This window comes from Vigna angularis, chromosome 3 (assembly GCF_016808095.1).
Source record: "Vigna angularis cultivar LongXiaoDou No.4 chromosome 3, ASM1680809v1, whole genome shotgun sequence".
Lineage (NCBI taxonomy): Eukaryota > Viridiplantae > Streptophyta > Magnoliopsida > Fabales > Fabaceae > Vigna > Vigna angularis.
The window spans coordinates 41,681,173-41,705,304 of record NC_068972.1 but is presented as its reverse complement, the minus strand read 5'-3'; the positions used below and the strand labels follow the sequence as shown (position 1 = coordinate 41,705,304).

General features: G+C 28.3%; 3 protein-coding genes and 1 non-coding gene across 4 annotated transcripts; 2 read left to right on the top strand and 2 right to left on the bottom strand.

Moving 5' to 3' along the window:
- The first annotated feature begins 291 nt into the window (after positions 1 to 291).
- LOC108325350 (uncharacterized) lies at positions 292 to 1,459 on the top strand. Its single transcript, XM_017558413.2, has one exon. It carries the CDS (start codon positions 410 to 412, stop codon positions 1,106 to 1,108), a length of 699 nt encoding a protein of 232 aa, XP_017413902.1. The 5' UTR covers positions 292 to 409; the 3' UTR covers positions 1,109 to 1,459.
- Positions 1,460 to 2,086: 627 nt separating this feature from the next.
- Positions 2,087 to 2,158, bottom strand: TRNAD-GUC (transfer RNA aspartic acid (anticodon GUC)). Its single transcript has one exon. It is a non-coding gene; the product is annotated as a tRNA-Asp (tRNA).
- A 2,236-nt stretch (positions 2,159 to 4,394) lies between these two features.
- LOC108325993 (malate dehydrogenase, cytoplasmic) lies at positions 4,395 to 8,027 on the top strand. The gene is made up of 7 exons (XM_017559186.2): positions 4,395 to 4,594; positions 5,567 to 5,725; positions 5,840 to 6,015; positions 6,535 to 6,812; positions 6,897 to 7,032; positions 7,121 to 7,232; positions 7,600 to 8,027. The coding sequence occupies exons 1-7, from the start codon at positions 4,552 to 4,554 to the stop codon at positions 7,692 to 7,694; spliced, it is 999 nt and encodes a 332-aa protein (XP_017414675.1). The 5' UTR covers positions 4,395 to 4,551; the 3' UTR covers positions 7,695 to 8,027.
- Positions 8,028 to 9,169: 1,142 nt separating this feature from the next.
- On the bottom strand, positions 9,170 to 11,784 carry LOC108325994 (transcription factor MYB4). The gene is made up of 3 exons (XM_017559188.2): positions 11,431 to 11,784; positions 10,887 to 11,016; positions 9,170 to 10,015 (listed from the first exon to the last, which is right to left on the bottom strand). The coding sequence occupies exons 1-3, from the start codon at positions 11,561 to 11,563 to the stop codon at positions 9,508 to 9,510; spliced, it is 771 nt and encodes a 256-aa protein (XP_017414677.1). The 5' UTR covers positions 11,564 to 11,784; the 3' UTR covers positions 9,170 to 9,507.
- Between the last annotated feature and the right edge of the window lie 12,348 nt (positions 11,785 to 24,132).

The window sequence follows — 24,132 nt, the reverse complement described above, 5'->3', positions numbered from 1 at the left end:
AATATACCTTTGCTCATTTTCTCACAATACTTAGCACCCAAGGTTGCTTCTATGCTGTCAATTCTGCCGAAAGTGTTGAGTTAGGAGTGATAATTACACCCTTAAGATCAAGATTTCATGTTATTTCAATTCATGCCATCAACTGCAATTTTTTGACAAATAATGCAGAAAACAAAGCAATGGCAGTCGAGTAATTCTTGTGACAAAAATGTGCCAATTTGAGGCACCAAAAAGATGGTAGCAACTTGTAGAACAAATTTATTGTTTAAAAACTAAAATGGGGCATAAAAGGGTTCCTTCATGAGATTGAGAACCATTTCTAAGAGTTCTTCCCTCCCTTTAGATACACATTCTTTCTTCTTCCAAGTACTCTTTCTCTCATCAGACCAAAACCACCCTTCACTTTGTGATGTCTCGCATGAGGCTAGGTAAGAAGCTTCAACCTGCAAAGAAGGCATGGAATAGCTTTTCCAACACAGTCCAATACAAACTCCACAAACTCAACATCCCCAAGTCCTTCAAAACCACCCTTCAACGCCTCCTCTCAGCTTTTCACTCCTTTGGCCATCTCATACACTCTAAACTTCATCGCTCACTCACCACTACAAGGCCTCGTGCCACAACTTACTACCATGTTCAACACAAGCACTGTGCAGCCATACACATAGATGACCTCTTTGACAAGGCCAATTCCGTGTCCATGCATGCCACCAACAACAGAAGTGCTCATGCACAAGGGCAAACAAGCAAAGGCAAAGAGAAAGAGGAGCATTCCATCTTAAAGGGTAATTTGGTTGGTGAATGTTACAACCAAAGTCACACCCTTTTGAAGAGAAATTTGACCTATGAGTGTACCAACCAGAATCACCACAGTGAAATTATTGTCAAGAGAAGTTTAACTGATAAGCATCGCAGCCAGAATCAAAGCGGTGAGAGTAGTGGATTGAACACTATAGAGGATGCATGGAAGGTTGTGGTTGCTAAGTCTCCACAACTACACGTTGATCAAAAGGCAGAAGAATTCATCAGCAAGTTTCGTGAAGATATGAGGCTTCAGAAAGAGAGGTCAATGCTTGAATTCCAGGAGATGCTAGCACGAAGTGCCTAAAGAAATTTGATCTCAGCAACTGTTTCATTTATCTAATTTGACATATAGAGTATAAGATTGATGTATACATACATGGAGCATGATGGTTTGATACATAGTTTCTTTTTCATTTCATTTTGGATTCTGTTGAGAAACAAAGTGAACACATATATAATTGCTTTATAAGTAGTTGTTTGTGTGAAGATGTATAGGAAAGTAGGGTTTGTGAGGGGCTTTTTCCTTTTTCTTGTGTAAACATAATTTGCATTCATTCTTCTTTTGGTTGAAAATAAGCATCTGATGGATTGTGCATTGTTCTGTAATCTGACAGATAATGAAGTGTGTATACAATGTATTTGAGAGTTTTGTTAAGCTTTGTGTTTGTGGTGAAAACATTTGCTTTAATGTTGTCTGGTTTTTCTTGTCAATTTGTTTGTTCTTGTCCAATGTCCACATGCATTCATTTTCTCTCTAACTTCAATTATTTTCAGTTGCTTTCTCAGGAAATAGTGATTTTTTTGACTCATCCAGCTCACAAGCTAGAAAAGTGCCTCAACTTTAATAATGTGATGAACTAACATCTGGGAAAAGAATTTGTCTATCCAACAACGAACAATGGTTAATTTTGTTGCAAATAATTAAAGATACATAAACGTAATCATAAATAGTTTTATGGATAATTTCAGTAATATCCCCATATAAAATAAAGTTAACCACCTCACCTCATAATATCATTAGCTACATATATACAATTATATTAATTTATTTTTTACCACTTATGAATTAACTTGTGGAAAATTGGTTTATCTAATTACATTGTATATTCATTTCGAATATCAGAAAAAAAAAAATCAGTTTTAGTTATTAAAAGCTAACCAGTTTGGTATTCGTGTGATGCAATATAAAATACAATGTAGTAAAATGAAATCAATGTAACCCTAAAAGTAGAGAATGATAAAAAAAAAAAAAAAAACATGAAATTATAAAAATTCCAAAAAACGCCGTTGCCGGGGATCGAACCCGGGTCGTCCGCGTGACAGGCGGAAATACTTACCACTATACTACAACGACAATCTTTGATGTATGAAATTAAGTAAAACAATCTATTAGTTAACATCTACCATATTTATATATCCGAAATTATATATGCTGATAAAAGAAAATCACGATTAGGACATCAAACTTATATAATTGAAACATATTTTGGGTTAAAGATATGTTATAATCGATTATGAAGTTCCAAAATTGATCTAACTTTTTTTTATTTTTTTTATTTTGGATGCTCATTTTCTCAAAAATAAAATAGTAATAATATTATATATTTCTTTTGTTTTTCATTTTTCTTCAACAAAATAATTTTTACTTTACTTCTTATTTATTTATCTTTCCATTTGTTTTATATACCATTTATTCTTTTTTTTTATTAAATGGAGCCTAAATGACTTTCAATAATCTCACTTGTGTTGTCAATCAATAACATTGAATCATCAATGATTAAAATGTCAATGTAACTAGTTAAGGGTGAAATATTAGTCTATTGGGAAGATCTAAGGGAAAACAATGAGAGAAAAATAACATGAAAAAAAATGTAAATAACGTTTTAAAAATACAAAGATAATGTTTTTCAAACATTGTTAAATGTACATGTAATGTACTTTATAACGTTTTAAAGTCATTGAATTGTAAAAGTACTATTAACATAATTGAATTAGTATTATTTAGTTATTTACATGTCAATTATTGATAATTTAGAACACATGACATGTCACACATTTATTTGTTTTTAATAGTGTATTGATGGGTTAAAAGAGAAACATGTTTATATAAGTTATCATTGATAATACTTTTAAGTGATGTGAAAATTTTAAGTGCATTGGATAAGTTCATAAATTAAGAATTAAAATCACTTGTAATTAGATATTATCTTCAATGTTTCAATTCTAAATTAGTTATTGATGGGTTAAAAACCAATGTTTTAATTATAAATTAGGTAGATAATATCTTTACTATCAATTATTTTATCTGAAATATTATTCTTTTGGAAGATAATGAGGTAATGATTGGTTTATATTTCAAATACACTTTGGTCATGAAATGATATTATCTAAAAGTGTTATAACGGTATAGTCATTATATAGATCAATATATTTTAGAGGATTATTAGTTTTGATCATAACAAAAATATATAGTTTTATCAAACTCAAACATTTATAAAGAAAAATTATAAGAGTATCTCTATAGAAAAACTTATACTATATACTATATTTTGTTCTTACTATAATAAGAAAGAAATTATAGTCTTAGTGAAAAACTTTAATTGTTTTAATTTTGTTGAAACTTAGTTAATGGTTAAATCACATATTTAGTTTTTAATAATTGTTAAATGTATTTATTAAAACAAAATTTAATTAATATTAATTTTATTTTTCTTTTAATGAATACACGTGACAATGGAAATTACAGTAATTCAAACATATGTTGAATTATCAATAGATATATAGTATATAATTTACAGATAATTTTAAAAAAAGAAAAAAAAAAGGTAATTTTATGAGGTTAGGAAAGAGATTCTAAACTTTGAAAAAGCTAAAAATTAAGGTCCACATCTTACCACATATGTGGCTGATGATGTCTCATCACACAAATTAAAGGACCCACTTCAATGGATGCTCCGTGACCACTCTCAACCTCTCTTAACCCTTCTGTTAAGCATATACACAGAATATTCCTTTTCCGTCTTATATTTATTATTTCACAAGTTTTACACAGCTTTCTGTCATATTTTAAAACTACTTACTGAAATATAATAAAAAAAATCACTTCGTCCTAAAATAACTAGTGTTTTTTTTTAATTTTTTCTCTTCTGTAATTATTTACAAGTAAATTTATTAAAAAAAAACATGGTTATCTTTAAATTTAATTTGTTATATGTTAATTCAAATAAATTAAATTTAACTATTTGATTGTTAACATTCTCTTTTTACGCTTTCCAATATTAGATGAAGTTCATATAAATTATACTAAATATATTAATTTTATTTTCCATTCTATTCATATACTTTTTAAACTAGTAGGGCCGCATTAGCTTTATCCAGAAATATTTATGGAAGAAAAAAAAAGTTTCTTTTTCTATAAACTACATGTAATTTATACCTTAAAAATCAATGCGATGAAATTTTATAAACAAATTTGTACTAATTTATATACTCAGGTGTTTTTTTTTTCTTTCTAATAAGTGTTTTTCCTCTAAAAAGAATAAAAATAGTATAGTAATACTTCTCTACATTATTTGCATATTTTACTTTAGAAGAAATATAGAGTCAAGCGGCGTCGTTCTGATTCGTTCTAACCTTCTCCACACGAATAAATACCGAAGTCCACCCTCACTCGGTCACTCACTCCTTCAGTGTTCATTCATATCTTCAACCCTCTTCGTTCCTTCAATTCGTTCCATTTCTTCCAAAATGGCCAAAGACCCAGTTCGTGTTCTTGTCACAGGCGCAGCAGGTAATCCTCTATTATCCAGAATCTATTTTTGTACCTTTCATTTCTTTTAGATTCGTCACGATCGCTTGGTTTTACCCTTCTGTGTTTTCAATGCGAGATCTGTCGCTCTGATGGTTGTTTTGAATTTGTTTGACGATCTTAAGTTATGGGTCTCTATGAAAATGATGTCTTTGGCTGTGTTTGAAACTTGATCTGCTTATGGCTCAGATCTGTTTCTGTGATGAACCTTGGTGATGGTTTATAACTGTGTGTTGTGATCCCTTTTTATGTAGATTTGTTTTCGTTGATTTGATTTGTAAGTTTGGCTTGTGATTCTAATCTAACTGTTTGTTAAGGTTGTTTTTTTATGCTGTTATAAAGAAATGGAATGTGTTTTATGTTTCATTAGGGAGTGGAAGTTGAAAATAGCGTAGTTTTGAGTATCTGCATCTTTTATCATCTTATGGTTTCTTGGTATCTTTATTCTCTGTGATTGTATGAGAAACATCTGATTCTGTTATATTCTGTGTGGCAAGTTGACTTACTATCTAAGAAGTACCGAGACTTTCAATTTGTATCATGTATCTGACATGTCGTATCCGGGGCACCATAGATTACTTTCGTGGGTAGGATCAGGAATGAAATCTGTTGATTATATTGTGTGTTTATCACTGTTGTATAAGAAAAATTGCTGTCACTGTACACTTTAATTGAACTGAAAACAGAAGCCTTAGTCAATTTGATTTTTTTTTTCTGGAGGTGCACTTTCTGTTGTTGGTGTTTCTGTACTCTCTTCTTTTCTTTTTTTATTTTCTTTTAAGCAAAGATCTATGTGTTGTTTTAAGTTATTTATAGACCTCGTTAAAAACTTACAATGATGTTTTCTGATGGTATGATTTGTTGCCTTCAACTGAATTTGGTCTGCATGTGGATGCATGGAAATTTATTTTTTATCATGTTGATGTGCTAATCAAGTGCTTTTATCAATTGTAGGACAAATTGGATATGCTCTTGTCCCTATGATTGCTAGAGGAGTGATGTTGGGTCCTGACCAGCCTGTGATCCTCCACATGCTTGATATTCCTCCAGCAGCAGAATCATTGAATGGGGTTAAAATGGAATTGGTGGATGCTGCATTCCCTCTTCTTAAAGGTTTGACACTCCATTGTTGAACGTTGCTTAAACAACATAGAAACTCGATCTTAGAGTTGAGATAGGTTGTTTTAGTGGTTTATATAATCAATAGTGTGAACTTTTTTGTTTCAGGTGTTGTTGCAACAACTGATGTGGTTGAGGCATGCACTGGTGTCAATATTGCCGTGATGGTTGGTGGATTCCCAAGAAAAGAAGGTATGGAGAGGAAAGATGTGATGTCTAAGAATGTCTCAATTTACAAGTCTCAGGCTTCTGCCCTTGAAAAACATGCTGCTGCCAACTGCAAGGTAATCCCTTTCATCTGAATCTGCAGTCCTTATTAACTACATTTGATTAAATTGCAACTGTTTTTTTTTGTTGGCAAAACTTGTATTTTGTTGGGGCATGTTGATTTTGTCTTCTAATTGAAAGCTGTTAATTTTGTTGGTTTCACACAAGTCCAATGAAATATAAGCAGATATGCTGATCTTATTTGCAGCAGCTTTTGTACCCATTAACATATTTGGAGTTGCAATGGCTTTATATGTATCCCCGTAATTATGTTGAGTTTTTGTACTTGCTTGTTGAACTTTGACCACTTTTAGGAGATTTGAAACTTTACATGAACTATGCATTATGGAATAAACTCCACCTAGTTCATATATGTGCAATTGTACTATATATATGGTGAAGTTCTTGTTTCTTGCGATTCAATCTTAATAAAACCTAACTGTCTATGTCTATTCATGAAATGTATACTGCATGTTATCTTTTTCAAAAACATGTTTTATTGGAATATTTATAAAAGATTTTGCATTACCCTGCAGGTTCTGGTTGTTGCTAACCCAGCAAACACCAATGCATTGATCTTGAAGGAATTTGCCCCATCAATTCCAGAGAAAAACATTTCTTGTTTGACTAGATTGGATCACAACAGGGCCCTGGGGCAAATTTCTGAAAGACTTGGTGTTCAGGTTTCTGAAGTGAAGAATGTCATAATCTGGGGTAATCACTCATCCACTCAGTATCCCGATGTTAACCATGCAACTGTTACAACCCCAGCTGGGGACAAATCAGTCCGTGAACTTGTTGCTGATGATGCCTGGTATGTTACAAATAATGTAAATTATGGTAGTTCTTTTTTAAGATTGTGTTTATTGAAACATTGCTGCAAATTTTCATACTCAAGGTTGAATGGGGAGTTCATTACAACTGTTCAACAACGTGGTGCTGCAATTATCAAGGCTAGAAAGCTTTCAAGTGCACTATCAGCTGCTAGTGCTGCTTGTGACCATATTAGAGATTGGGTTCTTGGAACTCCTCAGGTTGGTTGGGCTTTTGTTTGATTTTTAATTCAGGTTTTGTATGTGTCTCCAGCTAAGTTAATTGTTTATTTTTGCATTGCTATTTTAGGGCACCTGGGTGTCAATGGGAGTATATTCCGATGGATCGTACAATGTTCCAGCTGGACTGATCTATTCATTCCCTGTCACTTGTGCCAATGGGGAATGGACAATTGTCCAAGGTTAGTTTTTGTCACATGATGGTGTGTTGAATCTAAACGCGGATACGTATTTTTTCTCTTGTCATCACCATTGTATTTTGTACTGAAACAACGTTTACTTTAACAATCACTTCTATGGATGATGCTTGCAATGCAACTAACAGTACGGGCCAGTTTGAGTTTCGAGAATGTTTATTCATGACAGATAACATTTATAAAACTCTAGTAATTAACTGAGCCGAATCATCTTTAGTTGAATAAAGGCTTTGTTATTTTTCTATTAAATGATGTTTTTGTAATAACTACACTACTTTTTCAAAACAACCACTTGTTCTAACTTGAATGAATGCATCTGATAATTATTTCATTTGTCCAATAATTTGCTCAGGACTTCCAATTGACGAGATCTCAAGGAAGAAGTTGGACTTGACAGGAGAAGAGCTTTCTGAGGAGAAGGCATTGGCTTACTCATGCCTCTCGTAGACACATTGACCATGTTTTTGCGTATAGAAGTGTAGCTTCAATTTTGAATAATTCTCCAAGACAGAACAAAGGAAGTATGAGTGCAGAGAGTGTGCTTTTCATTGGCATTACTTGTTGTTTTGCAACATCTAATCCTTTTAGGAGGATATTTGAGTTTAACAGTTTTAGTCATGGTATTTAATATATCATGAGCCGCATATTTAGTTGGATTATGTGCTTTAATGGCTTCAACTTTTTGGTGTGTTGTGGTGGCTTTATATGTTGGATGCACTAGCGTGCAGACGCATACCTCAGCTCTTGTGCAATAACGTCATCATCGATGCTTTTTACCTATACCATCTTTTTCTCACACTCCTAAGTCCTAACGTAATTTTTCTTCCTAACTTTCTTATTAGTCAGTGAAAAATAAAATCAAAATATTTAATTTAAACCCTAAAAGTGTAAATATGCAAAATATTATGTCATTGGTTATTAACTTTTATTCACGGGTAATTGTGTATGCAAGTTCATTAATTTTGTTTGACTAAGAATATTAATATCGATTATTGTTGTGATTAATAATGTTATTAGTCATTGAAACATATAAGAGTGATTAGCTTTGTTTTAATTGAAACGTATATAACTCTTCAGAGAAATCTTGAGAATTTTTCAATTGTTTATTTTCCTTGTTTTTATGCTTTATAAGTAGGTTTGATGATTTTGAAGAGATACAAAAAAATGAGTTTACAACAAAAGAACCCTTTTTGTAACTTAGGTATATCAATATTATATATGCCTGCAAAAATATTCAACTCTTTAATCTTATTTTAAATGAAATTATCATGAAATTAAGCTTATGATCCATCACTATACTCACTGATGCAGCTTCATTTAAAATAAATAGTAACTTAACCTTATACTAAATACGGTGGTGAATCACCAAATAAAATAAAATAAAAACTCACTTAGTAACTAGTAATAATAGTATTTATTTATTTTTTTTAATTTAAACTTCTAATAAATATTATTAAAATGAATTCATATGTGAACGTATTTTCTTCAGAGACGTCAAAGAATATTTTTCTACCAAATATGAGTTGGGATTCGTTTAATGTGTTACCGTGATATCACTAAAATTCTTTTAATTGTACTTCAGTTTTGCATTTATTTTTTCACTTTTATGTTAACAAATTTATCCTTTTACTAATAAAAATTCATCTATTTTAAGAAAATATTTTATAATTAAAAAAATGTCATTTCAAAGTTTTGTTAGTTGTCAATTTGAGCAGAGAAAGATACAGAGAATAAGGTCGAGTGATTTTTTAAGCATCCATGGGTGACAAAATTTACTTTTCAGAGCAGCCAAAAATAACTTGCAAGTTGCAATTATCCGTTGGACCAATTCAAATTTAATAATTCACATAGTGAATTTAAGCGATGCTCTCAAAGATAAATCCAAACAAAAAGGACATAAACAACAAAACACAAGAAGAGAGTGAAAAAAATTGAATACTCCATCACACAATATTTTGCTATTACAATTTGAATAGCCCTAACCTAATCAAACTTTTTTCTAGTACTGCACAATATACATAAAACAAAGTTAGTGTTTGCATATTTTTGCCCATTTTTTATGCATATATTACATTATAACATAATAATTTTTTTAACCCTTTACACAGACTTTTTTTGGCAATGAATGACTCTAGCTCTTAATAATATACCCTGGATTCCTTGTAACAGTCAGATATAATTTGCTAATATAATTATTCTTCCTTTTAAATTACTTTTTCCTATCTACCAAATTTAATGATACCCTTTGATGATAAATTGATCAGAACTCCGGCAACTCTATTGACTCTTCTGATCTGATGAATATGTCATACCAAAAATCCATGCCATCATCAAAGTTTGAACCATTATAACCAAAACTATGTTGTTGGAAAGTTTCCACATGATTAAATTGTGGTTCATTGGAAATTGTCCAAGAATTTGATGGCATCATCATGGTGGAGCTTTCATCTTCAACTGTTGCCTCTGACCAAAAGCTTTCATCAATTGGAGGCATTGTTGTCTCCTCAGACTCTGTGTCTTCACTCTTGATCATGCTGTTGTTGTTCGTGCTTTTGTTTTCTTCACTGAATGATGAAAAATCACTGGAAGAAGTGCATGCTGAGGATGATGTTAGGGTGCTGGAATTAGAATCAGATCGTTTGATTTTTGGATTTGAAACAACCCTTTTGCTATCTGAATTCAGCAACTTCTTCTTCAAATGAGTGTGCCACACATTCTTAATTTCATTGTCAGTTCTTCCTGGTAGTTTTGCTGCTATTGCTGACCACCTGACAACAAAGGTTTATGTTAATGATGTTCTGAGATATGCTAACCTTTTGCATCAGATTCTTGTTTCAGTTTCTAGGTTAAAGTGCTTCAGACTAAACAATAGTTATATATATATATATATATATATATATATATATATATATATATATATATATATATATATATATATATATATATATGTATATGTATTTGTATTTGCATGTGGTTTGTCTTAACATAGGATATGTTAGAAGTTGCATGTGATCTGAAAAAAATGCCAAGTAATAACAAGTTTCTTGAAAGGCACACAGTGAGAGAATCCTGCTACCATACGCACATGTTTACTAGTTTTTTGAATAATAATAATATTAAGCCATATTGATTAAAATCTGTACTTAAATATTATGTATTTCATTAAGATATGGTGTAAAAAAGCATACTGTAAGAGTCTTGATAATCGATGTTTTAAAAGGAACTAATATATTAAAATGATTTAATAAAATAAACTAAAAAGATGGCTTGAAAATTCAATGAAATTCATTTTAGAGTATTTTTTTTTTATTTTTGACGAATATTAAATTAAGTGATAAAAATCCATTATCAATCCTTGATTTTCTATCAAATTGAATGGCTTTCCACTTGTATTAATTAATAATTAAGGAATGGACCCAGTTTCTTTTCCATTTTATAATCAACTTTAACGTGGTTTGCCCCACCACTAAATCTTGATTACATTTCAAAGAAAGCAAGAAAGAGATAAGAACAAAAAAAAAAACAAATTCACTTTCATGAACAGAATCACACATTATAGTAATTTCCGCAGATTACTAACCAATTATTATTATTATTGTTCCATAATGTCATTGATCTGAAGAAGAAAGATGAACCTACCTATTTCCCAGCAACTCATGCATCTTGATGATAATCTCTTCTTCTTCACTCGAGAAATTTCCTCTTTTGATATCAGGTTTTAAGTAGTTAATCCATCTCAGTCTGCAACTCTTTCCACACCTCAATAGCCCTGATAAAAATACCAGACAACCCAGAATAAGATCAATGAACACAACATCACAAATCATCTCAAAAGTACAATATAAACCATTCCAATGTTAAAAATCGTATTTTAAAACCTAACACAATCATATATATATATATATATATATATATATATATATATATATATATATATATATATATATATATATATATATATATATATATATATATTTTGAACATAAAACTAAAGATAACATAACACAATAAATCAAACAAACAACAATAAGATGATGTTTTTGCATTCCTTTATATATTATAAACTCATGTCCAAGAAATACCAAGTTAGTTATTCAAAAAGGTGAAAGGAAGCATGTTAATTATTCATAAAAAAGACTGTTTTTTTCTTCTGTTTTGTAGCAGTCAGACATTGATGAAGTACCTGCAAGCTTTGGAAGCGCACGCCAGTTTCCATGGCCATGTTTTTGGATGTATGATATGAGGATTTGATCTTCGTCTTGAGTCCAAGGACCCTTTTTCAATCCCATCTTCTCACAACAAGGAGCTCTAACCATCTTCAATAAACTTGAACACTATATAGAATAGTTTATAAGTTTTGGTTTTGTGTTTTACTCTTGTGTGAAGAAGATTTTGTGGAAGGATGGTTGAAGTTTTTGTGTTGGGAAATATGAGTACTTATACATGGTTGATATTCAGCACGCCACTGTTGTGAGCCAGAATGGTCCAACACGAAGACCTAATAAAACCATTTTCATATTCAAACAATTCAGCCTTTTGCAGCTTCCACGAAATGGAGCACCTCTCACTTTCTCTCTCTCTATCTCTCTGTATATACAGAAAATGAAATATATATTTTCGAAATTGTAAATTTTCTATAAATGTTGTTAACATATAGAGAATATAGATTAATGTAAATTTCTTTGTTTCAGATGAGTTCAAAAAGTCACACACAACTTAAGAATTGAGATAAATGATAGTTTAGTTTAATCTTTGAGACACATTTTTTAAGAATAAAATTTTGATAAAAATATAATTTTATTTGTTTGAATTTAATTATGAAAGGTGAGAGTGGAAAAACAAGAAAGTAAAATAATTTGAATTAGAAAAAATAAATAAATAGAAAGTAAAGTAAAGTATGAATGAGAAAATAAATACTAATGAGATATAAAGGGACATATTTATTATTATATATGCAATATAAGATATGAAACGAATTGATAAAATACTTAAAATATAATTAATTGTTACAAATACATAACTTTTGTTTATATATATATTGTTGGAAAAAGAGTTTTATGTATGTATTATTTATTATTATTTTTTTACATTTTTGTACCTCAATTTTTTGTGTTTTTAATTTATTTTTCTATATTTTTGCTTTCTTTCATTCTAAACAAACACATTCTAAAATGGTAATAGGGAAAATTTCAATAATTGTTGTTGATTTTTGTTATGTCTGCTTTTTATCGGAATAATTGCAAATATTTTATTTCAGATGTGAAATGTCTCATTTCCAACACCACAAAGTATATTAAAGATCTTATATCAATTACAATTCCAAATCATTTAGTAATATTTTTACTTTACAAATCCACTTTGTAGGATTAAGGTAACTCGTAATTAACTTTGGCCTTTAAGTGAGATTAAAGAATAGTTTGAAATTTTGATTGCATTGTGTCGTATGTCATGAGTTGAATATTATATTCCAAACTCCGTCAAGTACAAGAATTTATGGGTTATATAGGTCTCTTTGTTTGATTGCAAGTGACATTTATTGTGCGGATTCATTTCATCATTTAAAAGTCTAAAATGTTACATCTACTTTAGCAGAAAATATAATATCATGCTACCTTTTCTTATACTACATTTTTAGACTTTAATTGACTTCTACTTATATTCATAAAAGTTTTAATATTCTCTATTAGTCTATTAGAAATCATGATTAGGGTATAAGATGAGTTATTATAAAATTTCATAAACTTACCATATATTATTAGTTTATAATTAAAGGCAACATGATTTTTTTATATGCAAGTGAATGTATATTCATTATTTATTCTTTCTTTATATATATTAGAGTTCAAGCTATAGGCAATCTACTGGATGATGGTGAATAATAATGAAAATACCTTTTTATGATTTATTTTTTCCTTTTTAACTATTGTCAATTAATTCTGAACATGGTATTTTTTTTAATATTAATAAATAATATGATATTTTTAAAAACTCATTATTTATTTAAAGTTGTACCGAAGATTTTCTTTTCTAAAGCTTCGTAGGGATTCAAAAAGTAGTGATTGATAATAAGATGAAACTCAACTTTCTTTTATGCTTTAAAGTGCACTTAAACATGTGTTTGCAAGTTTACACCTACTTGATGAGAATTACAAATATTATTCGTTTGAAGATAAATGGAAAAGAGTACAATAAATTTGCGTTTTCTTGTTATCATTTTATAAAATTACAAGTTATTAGAGATAAGATTGGAATGATGATATGAAGTTTGATAAATATCACTATGAATATAACACTATACTTACATTTGCGGCAATTTTAGACTCAAGGATGAAATTGGAAACATTAGGATATTGCTATGAGAAGATATGATCTTCTAACTTCAGGAGTAAAGTTAGAGAGGATGAAGGAATAATTACACAACCTTTTCTTTAAATATTGTTCCAAGCATGAGACCGATGGCATATCCTCTAGCCATGGTCAAAACACTTTCAAGAGAGTGAAAGTCATTCTTGAAGATAGTATCAACTCTATCTTGTGGACCACCTTTGGAGCCATCATGGAGCATGGATTGAAGAGTAGTGTAGGATATTTAGGCCATTGTACTCAGTCATGTAGTGTAGGTTTGTTTAAGGTTTCTATTAAGGCCTAATTAGCATAGGATTTTTCTTAAGTTAGGCATCCAAACCAAGTGGAAAGTGTGTGCATGAGTGATCCTTCCATTTGAGAGGTTTTGCTTTTTGAATGATCACTTGTCCTTCCACCATTGGAGAGGATTTGGACACTTTATCTCCATCCTAGAAGGCCTCCAAATTTGTCCAAGCCTTGTCCTTTAGTGTTTCCATTTGCTTTTAGGGTTTTAGGTAACACCTTTGCCTATATAAAGAGGTGTCACCACCTTGTAATCATCTTGGAAGTTTATTAATGTTATGCTGCCCAAATTTGGTCATACATTCTTGGATCAAGACAAGAGCAATCCTCGAGGCCCCTCTAGTTACATTCCTTCTTGAGTTGGTCTCACCACTCTTGGAACCACCAAACACTACACCATTACCACTACCATATCTCTTAGAGGTCGTGAACTTCTACATCATCCACACCTTAGCTCATCATCCTTGGACGATTTACCATCACACTTTCGCACCATCTATCTAAGGAAACATTTCTCCATACACATCTCCTAGCTTTGGCCCAACCTAGCATAAAGAGGTTGTTATTAAAGACTCCTGTTCTAAAGCGTAAGCATAGTGATTTGTCAACATCATCCTCAATTGCTTCAATCAAGTCAATTACTCTTGATGTAAGTGATATTACTTTCTTGTCATTTAATTACTATTATTATATAGATGAATTAAACTTTGATTTTGCTTTTTATGTTAAGAAACAAAAACAACACAAGCTTCAGGTTGATGGTAAAGTGGGAAGGAACCGACTTGATATATACTTAGATGAGCCAACATTGGATGTTCACATTATTGCATATGAATGTTCTTGAATGATGAAAGGGTAATAATCAATGTTTTTCATATTTGTTAGTCATGGCTAGAAACTTGTTAAGTATCTCAATTATTACAACTGTATCTGAAGATACATTTACAATATTGGTTCAAGGATTTTGAGTAAGTATAGAAGTTGTCTATTATAAACAAATGTTGAAGTAATAATTTGCATTTCTAATTAGAAGTATGAGTTTCTTGATTATGGTAACTTCTTTAATTTAATTTTTATTAATTTTTTTATTTTCATAAATAAATTTTATATTTTAACTTCTTTTTTTAATTCCATTCTATGTGATATTTAGATGATGATGTTAATGAAGATGGAAGAGTGGAGGAGAGTTATTCTAATGGTGCATCTAATAATCCTGAAAAGGGAAACGATGAAGATTGAACAAAAAAATAATAACGGAAGTTTGTGTTGAATACTTTGTTAATGTTGTTATGTATTAAGTAATTTCTACCTTTGTTGACAATGCATTAGATTAGATATTGATGGTCGACAAGTTAATTTTTTGAATGTTACAAAATATGTAAAGTTTTTGTATGATACATGTATTGCACTACACATACAAATATTGAAACTGGGCTTGCATATACAACAACAACAAAATCTGAAACTGGGTCCCAACTACCAAATTAGAAAGAAAAAATCAAAACGGACCTACTAGCCCACTAACTCGCTAGCTCACAAGTTGAGTTATAAATTTCAATCTGTTTTCAATTGGTAGGCCAGTCCGACCTAATCTGTTTTGTCACCTATAATGTTTATGATAACAACAATAATGTGACTAGTTTTTCCATAGAGAATATAAGTTTTCTTATTGTATTTTGAAGATTTATTATCTTAACGGGTGGAAAAACCATGTTTATGAAAACACACATTTCAATCAACCACAAAAAAGAACAAGAAAAGAGGATTAACTAGGGCTGTCAAAACGGGTAACCTAACTCGACCCGGTCCGGCCCACCACAGGTTGGTCACTTAGTGAGTCAACCCAACCATACTCACTTATTAGCAAGTTGAAAACATTTGAACCCGGCTCGACCCACCACGGGTTAGTGGGTTAAACAGGTTGGCTCACTGCTCATTTAAGGGTGTTACTCCCTCCACCACCTCAAGTACTTCTGCACGTCCCCACTATTTTCTTTTATTCCAAAAATACTCTACATCTCCCCACTATTTTCTTTTATTCCAAAAATACCCTACACCTCTCCACTATCCTCAACAATCTTTCTCTGCATTAATGGAGCATTCATATGGCTTAGATTTAAACTTGTGATATATTGCAAAATATAAAATTCAGAGGAAACTTCAATATTAGTGCTTCTACCACTTCCATTTTATAAACTTAAAAGTTAGATGCAAATACAAAATAATAAACATAATAATATTAATAGTAAATAATATATTATTATTATTATTATATACTAACTTTATAATGACGAAAGAACTAAATAAATTCCAAATTTTTAACAAATAACTTTTCTTTTACATTTTAAGTATTTAATAATATTTTTATATTATTTATCTAATAAATTAAATACTTTAGTCAAGTTATTTAAGTCAAACATGTCGGTAAGTTAAAACTTAATATAATGTTAAAAATTATAGATATTAAATATAAAAAAAACACACATATATATAAACATTTTTCTAGAAATTTAGAACAAAATTTTACCATTTATTAAGTAATTTGAAGAAAAAAAAATATATTGAAAAGTGAAAATAAGATTGAATCAAACTTATTTAAGGAAAAGTGTAAACAAAATTTTGCAATATATCATAAGTTTAAATCTGAGCCATATGAATGCTTCATTAATGTGGAGAGAGAAAGAGAAAGATTGTTGAATATAATGGGGAGATGTAGGGTATTTTTGGAATAAAAGAAAATAGTAGGGAGGTGTATAGTATTTTTGGAATAAAAGAAAATAGTGGGGAGGTGCAGGAGCACTTGGAGTGGTGGAGGGAGCAACACCCCTCACTTAATTATAAGTTTTTTTTAAAATAAAAAAAATAATAATTTTTTTAATTCAAATCTAAATAAATTTCACTCTAAAAGATGTTAAACTCCAAAGACAATTTAAAATAAAATAAAAAATATCATACAATCCAAAAGTAATCAAAAAAGAAGCACAAAAGATAAACAAATAGGTTTTTAATATTGATAATTTTTGTATCATTTGTCCATTTATAATATTAGAGTCTTAAATAGATAAATCTATACTATTTTTTTCTTTTGAAACATCTTTTTTTTTATCTCATCTACAATATAATAAAAAATGTTAACTAATAATATTGAAACACAAAATAATAAATAATTAAATTAAATTAGGTGGGTTGTTTAGCCAACCGGGTGAGCCAAGTTGAAAACTAACCCATATAAAAAAAATTACAATTTTTTCAAAGCCAATCCAGCTCAAACCCATGGTGGACCGGGTTGGCTCGCGTGTTACAACCCATTTTGACAACACTAGGATTAACCTTATTTTCCAATGCTAGAATTTGTTCTCTTAAAATTAACCATTAATAATTTTATTTTTAATGTATAAATTAGTATTTGAATTACTCAACATAATGATTGATTATTTTTTACTTTAAAACTAATTATTATTTAATGATTTTATTGGAATTATATATGTAATAGGTCTATAGATACACCATAGTTACAACTTGATAATCAACAATTATAGATCATCTTTATTTTTTTTAATGCATATCTAAATATTTTTTTCTTCATTAAGGTTTAACGTGATTAAACTATATTAATGTAACGTTATTCTTCTTAAATCAAATTGTTCTTGTTGTTCTTTATACCTAATTAATCATTCAACTGTTTTGAAAAATTCCATACGATTATTTCTAATGAAAATAAAAATACATAAAAAAACCATTTCAACCTAATATTTTTTTTATATAATCAAAGAACAGAGCCTAGACAGAATCAATCAACTTTTTTTCATGAGCTGTTGAATGTTTTGCTTTATCCATGCATAAGACAAACGACAGGCTTGCACTCTCAGATATATATTAAGCCAATTTTGAACTCACGTGCCTTGATTTCTGTCGCCACTATTACAAGTTGACAATTTGCATTTTGCAGTCTCTTTCAGACCAAATCCTATGCAAACATTTTAAATTAAGATGAACAAATACAAAACCTTAATATTCTTGAACATTTCTACGCCAAAGATTGATATCCATACCTCAGTGAGAACCTATTTTGTAGTTTTTTTTTTTTTTTGCCGTCAAGAGTACTTTTATGACCTCGTGTTGGCCATGCATTCATGAATATTGTTTTTAACCCACTGTTTATAATTGCATCAACTTGTACAGCTATTAAAATCTTCTTCTATTGCAACTTTCTATAGTTTAAAATTATTTTTTAACCTTATTCACAATAATATTGATAGGGAAGTTTATACGACCATGAATGTGATCATGGATATTCATTATTAAAAACAAAGACGTGACAAAACAATAAAGTTAGAGAAAGAATGCATAAAAGAATATAATATGTTACTCAAGAAGGCAGCATAAAACTTAATAAACAATTTGAGTAACTATAAACATGTTATTATTAGAATTAAGTAAATTTTACATTAACCATAGATAAAAAAAATTAAGAAACATACAAAATAATTTGCAAATCAATTTTTGTAACGTTTAAAATTGAAAATAGTATTACAGTATTTTATGAATTATTCATGATTTATTAGTGTTAAATTTTTTACAACATTTTTCTTCTAACAGACTTGTTCCAGTATATTTAATAATCTGACATCATTTTAGAAATTGAAGTAAAAAATAGTTTAAATATTCTTTGAACTTTTCGAAATACTTTTCAAGAAAAAACATTACAATCGAAATTTCAGATTCGAGAGTGAACAATTCATTAGATGTGATTAATTAATTCTAATTTGTTTCGGTACATTCAATGAAAATCGCACATCGCTTGAGAAGACTCATTTAAACTTTAATCAATAAAAGAATGTATCACTAATTAATAAAACCTTCAATAATACATATTACTAATATTTTTCAACTAAAAATGAGAAGATACAAGAAAAACACTAGATCAGGATTTTGTTATAATCTCGCCAAATGTGTATAGTTAGTTTGAATTTAAATATAACAAGTTGGATTTTTTTTTACTTAATTAAAACAAGTCAGTTTTTTTATTTTTTTTCAAAATATTTCTTCAGTTTACATTTCCAACTCTCAGAACTGATGCGATATTTGCTTTTTATTTCTATGATTACGCGACTTTTTATTTCTACTATCGAAAGAATACATATTACTCTTTTGTAAGACTATATTTTGACACTTCTAATTTTTTATCTCTAAAAGGAGTAATTACCTTCAAAAAGTCTTTAAAATATTATTTTTAGGGTCGAAATCAAAATTTATTTATTTTATAGGGATTAAAAATAATAGTTAAAAGTTTTAGAAAGATAAAAAAATGTTATAAAAATTTAAATAAAATTTCACCTATTTTATAGAGACTAAATCGAGCATTTAAATCCATTAACAAAAGAATAGTCTCCAACAGTATAATCTCCAAAATTCATCAAAATTATATTTTAATAATATAATTTCCAAAAGAATCATATTTTCATGTTAATAAAAAGTTATGATAAACAAAACAGAGGATTATAGTCAATTTTGACCATTTTTCCAATATCCGTAAACAATTCTCAAAACATACATGTTGTATTTTTCTCCAAAAGATAACGACATTCCGTGAAAGAGTTAATTAATCTTTGTCGTTAGCTTTTACTTATTTATTTATTTTTTCAAGTGCATGCATCTTAAAATGCTCATAAAATATATTTTACTTTCAGAATTCTTAATTTAGACGACCACGTGTATTTGAAAGCAATTAATTTAAAAAATCATCATAAAAAAATGTTAGCATGTCTGCCAGATAATTTATTATCCAATAATATTTAAACCTGAACCTATATATATAAGCATGCATTATTACAAGACAAGGCACATAAGCATAAATTTATATGCTAAATAAATAAATAAGCCTTCACGTTATAAAATTAACAAAAACATGTTTTTGATTTTCTCCGTTTATGTGCATGCATGTAGACTTTTACGAAACATGCAGTGACGACTTTAGTCATACAATGAATTTTTCCATGAAGTCACATATCTAATCATTTTCAATCTATCAATCTATATAATAATGTAATATGACTCAAATTTTTTTTTAGAAAAATAACTCCCAATTAATAACAATTATTTACTAAAACTATTAAACTTAAAACAAATGATCAAATAAAAACGGAAAATAACTCTTTTAAACTTTGTTCGCTTGGAAGGAAAACTTTAACAGTATTTATGATGATGAATTTATGATAGTTACTGTGTTCGCTTTGATGAATTATAATTACTGTGTATGACTAGGTTTTGTTTTGGTCGGCAAAAATATTTTTATTTATATAAGTTTTCTAATAATGAAAGAGTAATGTATTTTAGTAAATTTTTTTAATTTATTTTCATACTAAATGTTTTGACAAGAGAAACATGTGTTTTCGTTGTCATTAAATTTGAAAAAGTTAAACTTCCACATGTTTTGGTGGAAATTTTGGTAAAAAATCATTTCCAAAAAATACGTCTTATGTTGTTTATTTTTTAAAGAAGATGGGAAACATATTTTTGTAATCTTAGACTGAAGAAACAACAACATTTTCAGTTATGTAACTAAATGAATCGAAACTCCAAAGAATGATAATTAGGTTTGATTTGTCAACCAGTTTCTTGGAAAAGAGGGAAAAAGATGACACTTGCAAGAACAAAATTGAGTTTTTTTAGAACACTATTCAAAGAGATTGTTGCAAGTTTGTCTTAGTTTCTTGATGAGGGCACACTCCCACTTAGTCAATATTAACTTCAACACCTTCACTTGAATGACATATGGAATCCTATCATTCTACCTCTTCTTAACTTAACAAACGACACATGGCATCTTAATTATATTAATTAAGACATTTTTCTAGTATAGTAATAGTAAAGTTAAAAGATATTTTTGAAAAATTATATATATATATATATATATATATATATATATATATATATATATATATATATAATTTTAAAAATATTTCAAATATCTCTTTTATTCTTTTCTTTGGATTATAATGATTTTCTTTTGTATATTAATGAAAATTATAATACACTGCTTTAATGAAATCATACATTATTTTAGACATAAATCTTTCATCTTGAATTTAATAATAGTGATATCAAACTATTTTGAATTTAATAATAGTGATATCAAATTATTGTATTATAGTAATTGAGGGCATCATACAATTTCAATGATAAAATTGTATTTATGAGAATGAGTTAGAAAATAAAAATAATAAAAAATAAAAACAATAAAATGTGTGGTCTAGAATTAATTTGATCCACCATCAAATATAAAAAGAAAAAATATAATTAAAGATATAATAAAATAAAAAGTATTTTGAAAATATAAGAAAACTTTTTAGAAATCAAACTAGTTGAACCATTTATGAGTGATAATGAAAATTGTTTTAGTAAAACAAAAAGAATTCTATAAATGAAACAAAAATTAAGGATAAAAAAATTAAAGATTTTTTTTTAAATTGAAAGAATCAAAACATTTTCATGTAAAGAAAACAATAAATAAAAATACTAAAAGGTAAAAAATATCTACAAAATATTTACACACAATAAAATCCATTGATAAATTAAGGTTTACAAACAGATTTTATATAGGTTTTTTCCGTAGGTAAAATCTCATTAGATACGGATATTTTTGGTATGTATCAACAAACTAGTTTGTCCTCTTTTTTGGTGTGTAAAATCTATGTAAAAGAAACATATTTTTCATATGAATTTACATACATATTTTAAATAAAAAATATTAAAAGAATAGAATTTTGAAAAGCTTCTTTTGTTGGTGAACATATCTTTCTTCGATGTTTTCTATCATTTCCTCTATTTGAAAAGCTCATCTTCGCTGTTCACGTTGGCGTCATACTCTCTCCAGCTTACATTGGCATTATGTTATTTCTCAAATCAAAATTTATTTGGACCTTGGAGTGAGAAATCAAAATTTAGAGTGATTTTTTTTACATTATTTTTTATTTGTTGTTAAAATAATTAAATATGAAACTTAAAAGTTATTTGATTCACTCAAATTAATAATACATTATTTAAACATAATTACATAAAAAAATTATGTAATCAATAATTGAATAGAAGAAAAAGTCTCTTGAAAATATCAGTAAATTTTGTGAATATAGAAAAGTCAAATAATTATAAGTAAAGAAAAAAATATAAATATTTTTATGTAGGAAAATATTTAGGAAAATATGTCTATTTGTCATTTCAAGACATACTATTACGTAATAGAACTTAAAATAATGGGTAGAAAATAAATTTATGTAGATTATTGTACGAAATTATTTTTTCTTGTGTGGTATTTATTATATTTTATATCTTTAAACTTCTTATTAGAACTAAAATGAGATTTTCTTTTTTTTCTTTTTATGTGTCTCACGTTGAGTGTATTGTTATCATTATTATCTAATAGTAATTGGGATATATAACGTGTTCTACATTAAAACACTGTTATCGACATTGATGGAAGAAGATGAAGAATGGAGAGAGAGAGTGGTGGAGGAAGAAGAAGATGATGATGAGTGGGGGGCTTCGATGGAGGTGTTGGAAAAAATGTATAGAGGTACAGCAAGAAGTTACCTACTATTTGTATGGACATTCCTTTTGGGCCGAATGAAATCCAATTAAATTGGGCCATCATTGCCATGTTGGTATTTTTTTTTTCATCCCACTACATTATAACATCTCAAAAGTAAATTTGAAACTATAGTGTAATTTATATAATTTAAAATATTTTTGGATTATAGTTCTAAATCCTCTAATAGCAGAAATATAATAAATTACATGATTTAAATTTTTTTTGAATTGCATAATTAATTTAGAAATGTTTTCCAATTGTATAATAAATAAAAATGTAAAATATAATTTTTTATTCTATAATCTATAAATGTTTCAAATGGTCTAATTCGAGAATATAGAGTCTAAAAAGTCGTTCTTAATTACCTAATCCTTAAATCACTACTATAATAATTACAAGTCGTAGTCTTAAATAGAGATTAATTTGAAACCTATCAAAAAGGTCTTTAACATATTTTGAAAAGAAGGCGATTATATGAACAACGCTATTTTAGGGCATAACAACGTATGAAAAAGTCTTCGGCAGGGTAATCACTAATTATGCATTTTTTTCTCTCGTTTAAGCACACACGAAAATATAAATATATAATATCATAGTAAAAGAAAGATGAAATTATTTTTTATCTTCAAAATATATATATATATATATATATATATATATATATATATATATATATATGTATGTATGTATGTATAAACTTGTTCTTGGATATGAAGCATGCATCTATGATAACATGGTTTTCGTTTCATTTTTATTTAGACCCTGAAAGGCAATAATTTTCTGCGTTGTATCGTGGATCACAAGGTCAAGATTTTGACGTGTTTCATAACTTTATTTTCTATTGAATTGCTTTGAATCTGTAATTATAGTTTGAAAGGTTGAAATTACAGAGATGATTTCATCAAAATTATCGTAGATTTAAATTATAGCTTGGTTTTTAATGAGCTTTTGAATCATTTTCAGGATTTTACTTGAAGCAAATTCATTTAAGTTTAATATACTAGCGAACAACAAAAATAAATTCTTTATATTTAATAGAATTATCACTAATAAAAAAAATTGAGTCAAAGTTATTTTAGACATTAAATTTTGATTTTATAATCAGAACATATTTAGAAGAAGATAAAAAATTATAATTTTTTTCTCTAAAACATAAATGTCTTTATTATGTTTTCTTTCCCATAAAAAAATGAGGATTTGGTTTTGATTTGTATAGACTATCGAAACTTAAACTCTTTCTTATTTAAAAAGTTATTTATTTTCTAGATATTAGATTTTGGTAACTCTTTCTTATTTAAAAAGTTATTTATTTTAAAGATATTAGATTTTGGTAACAAATATAACCGAAACCAAATATCTTTATAATTAAATAATATTTTAAATTAAAAATATTTTGTTTTAGTTATTATAAGTCTAATAATAATCAAGGTTAATACTTTAAAATTAAATAATATTTTAAATCAAAAATATATTGGGTTTTGTTCTTAATATCCATAAAATTAAATAATAATTTTAAATAACAGGGTAATATGTTTTGGTTATCACAGTATCCAAGCCTAGTATCACTTTATATTTCGGTTTTGGTTATAACTGAAACTTAATATAGACATTTTTAATTTTTTTTCTTTTGTTTTTTCCTACATATTAAAT